Source organism: Benincasa hispida, unplaced genomic scaffold, assembly GCF_027475165.1.
Source record: "Benincasa hispida cultivar pf3 unplaced genomic scaffold, pf3_genome.v1.1 HicScf107, whole genome shotgun sequence".
NCBI classification, from domain to species: Eukaryota; Viridiplantae; Streptophyta; class Magnoliopsida; order Cucurbitales; family Cucurbitaceae; genus Benincasa; species Benincasa hispida.
The window spans coordinates 20,102-23,000 of NW_028325378.1; the positions used below are offsets into that span (position 1 = coordinate 20,102).

General features: G+C 37.8%; 1 protein-coding gene across 1 annotated transcript; it reads right to left on the reverse strand.

Moving 5' to 3' along the window:
• Positions 1–286: 286 nt before the first annotated feature.
• On the reverse strand, positions 287–2,778 carry LOC150031624 (putative inorganic phosphate transporter 1-3). The gene is made up of 3 exons (XM_090308844.1): positions 2,695–2,778; positions 1,704–2,294; positions 287–1,503 (listed from the first exon to the last, which is right to left on the reverse strand). Exons 2-3 carry the CDS (start codon positions 2,260–2,262, stop codon positions 470–472), a joined length of 1,593 nt encoding a protein of 530 aa, XP_090164970.1. The 5' UTR covers positions 2,263–2,294; positions 2,695–2,778; the 3' UTR covers positions 287–469.
• Positions 2,779–2,899: the final 121 nt, after the last annotated feature.

The following is a 2,899-nucleotide window of genomic DNA, read 5'->3' on the forward strand; positions in this document are numbered from 1 at the left end:
TATAGATAACAAATTCTTAAATGATAGGGAGAAAAACAAAAAACAAATTCTAAAAGTTAAAAAGGCTTGAGAGATTGGTTTCCTATCCAAACCCATAATCTAACTTAGTTTATTATTAAAATCAAGATCCTACAATTTAAATTCTTTTCCATCTAAATGTGAATCCTCTTGCATCCCAAATTGTGTTTATAAAAGAAAGACCTATTAATCCTTGATCATTTTGTTTCCCGTATCACAAAAATCATATATTCTAATTAATATCTTTTTTTAAAAAAAGAAGGTTACATTAAAAAGAAAATTTAAGAACAATTACATGACACAAATGAGACCCAAATACAGAAAGAAATAAAAAACCAAAATCATATCACATGATGTATACCCCAAACCCCTTATACATTATTTATCATTTTGACAACATATCACAAAATGAGTCGTTTCATATCCAAACACAAACCATATATAATATAAATCACACTTGTTGGTGGCCAACGACATTTTCCTCCGGTGCCTCGTTCTCACCGGTCAACTCTTCGAGGGATTTTCCTTTAGGTTCCGGCACCAACAAGGTAAGCAAACTGCCGACGAAATTAATGCAACCAAGTGCAATGAGAGAGTTCTTGACACCAATACCCGCTGGGTAACCTGGGTCGGTCTTTGCCGGGTCGGGATTTTGTGCTGCATACAAAAACCCAAAAGCACCGATGATTGCTCCGGCCTTGCCGGCGGCGGCGGAGATGCCGTGACACGTGGACCTAAACCTAGCCGGGAAGATTTCAGCAGGAACAATAAAAGTAGTGGAATTAGGCCCAAAATTAGCAAAGAAAAAGGTCAAGGAATACATGACCAAAAACCCAATTCGATTCTCTTTCAAAATCCAATGGTTGTAAGGGAAAGCAAGGGCGAACATGAAAATAGTCATCATAATGAACCCAATTAATTGGATGGTGAATCTGCCAATGATATCAATCAAAGCCACGGTGAACCAATAGCCTGGCACGGTCCCACAAAGCGCAATGAGGGTTTGGGCCTTGGCGATGCGGAAGCACTCTTCTAAACCGCTCATGGTCTTAGCGGGAGGGAGCCAACCAATTGCGGTGAAAATGTCTTTTTGGAAGAGGTTTTGGCTATAAAATGCAATGTCTAGTAAGAACCAAGTGCTTGTGGTTCCAAGCAAATGGAGGCCATGGCGTTTGAGGAACTGTTTGGAAAACAAGCCGAAGCTGTTTTTGGTTGTGCCTACTATTTTCTCTAACTTCTCTTGCTCTGCCTCCACCTCTACTTGTAACACTTTCGACATGTCCGCTGCAGCTTGTTTCGCATTTTTCGCCACTAGAGCGGTGTAACGGGCTGTTTCGGGCATTTTCATACGCCAATAGTATGTCAATCCTGCAGGGATGGCACCGAACATTAGAACTACGCGCCATACATAGTCCGCCTCTGGTACGGTTGAGCCGACTGGGTCCTGCTCGTATGAAGGTGCTGAGAATCTCTTGTTGAATGCAGCTGCCATCCCAAATCAACAAAATCTTTATTACATTATTGTTACAAATATTTGTTTTTATTTGATGTCAAAGTTTTAATGTATTTTTAATAAATCTAAAATTTAGTCGTTCAAATTTGTTTTTTGAAAATAGGTTAAATAATAATAAGAATCTTCACTGAATATGTATATATGCGGAGTTTTGTATGACCCATTTTGGTACCTGAAACAATCAAAGCGACGATCCCACCAGCCAAAATTCCAAATCCTTGCATGGCAAAAACAGCTGCTATAAAAGCCCCACGAGTTTTCTTATTTGCATATTCAGACATAATTGTGGCGGAAAGTGGGTAATCACCACCAATCCCAAACCCAAGCCAGAACCGAAATAGACATAAAGTCGTCATTGTTGCTTTGGCCGAGTGCCCAAAACTAAGCCCTGACCCAAATGAACATACCACCATCAGAACCAACGTTATACCATACACTTTCTTCCTTCCCATCTTGTCACCCAGCCACCCGAAGAACAGCTGCCCCGCCAGCGTTCCACATAGTGCCACTCCGCTCACCGCAGCCGACACGTTCGGAGGAAGTGACCCCGGCCGAAGAGACCCTGGTGTGTAGTAGTATATCCGACCGAGCAATTTCGACACCACTGCAATGCAGAAAAGATCGTAGGCGTCGGTGAAGAACCCCATTCCAGCTATGATGATGGCTGTGAAATGGTACCATTGGGTCTTTGCAACATCAAGTGCGTTTAGAACTCCCAATTCTTGAGGCATTTTCTTAATTCCTTCTTGATTTCAATTCAATCCTGCTTTCAAAAAATACATATATTCTCATTATTGCTTTTTTTATTACTTCAAATCATAATCAAAATAACTTTCGTTTTTTTTTTTCTGACTATTATAATTTAGACTAAAATAGTCAACATCATCAAATACAGACTATTATAACTCACAAACTATAATAGTCAACTCAACACTCTAAACGTTTCTTAGTTAAACAGTTGTTATACAAAATAATAACAATAACAATAACTATCTCCTATGTTGGATTTGTGATGAAAAAAACTTATTAAAATTGATAATTTTTTAATATGAAATTAACGTTTTGAATACATGAATAATGTCAAAAGAAATAAAAGTTTAGACAAAAATAAACGTTTTGAAAGTAGAAATGAGAATGGATAACAATTATGAACTAAATCTTACCAATTGAAGGGGAGGAAATTTGGAAGGCAATGAGATGATTTAAGGATGATTAGTTTTTAGTTTATATAGAGTACTGAGATTTTGAATTCGGAGAATAATTTTAGCATCTTTTAGGTATATCCCCACGTACTTCTACTATTTTAATGTCTCTTTCTCGATTAGGAATAAAAAGAAAAAATACGTCTGATTAAAAGAATTAATCAGA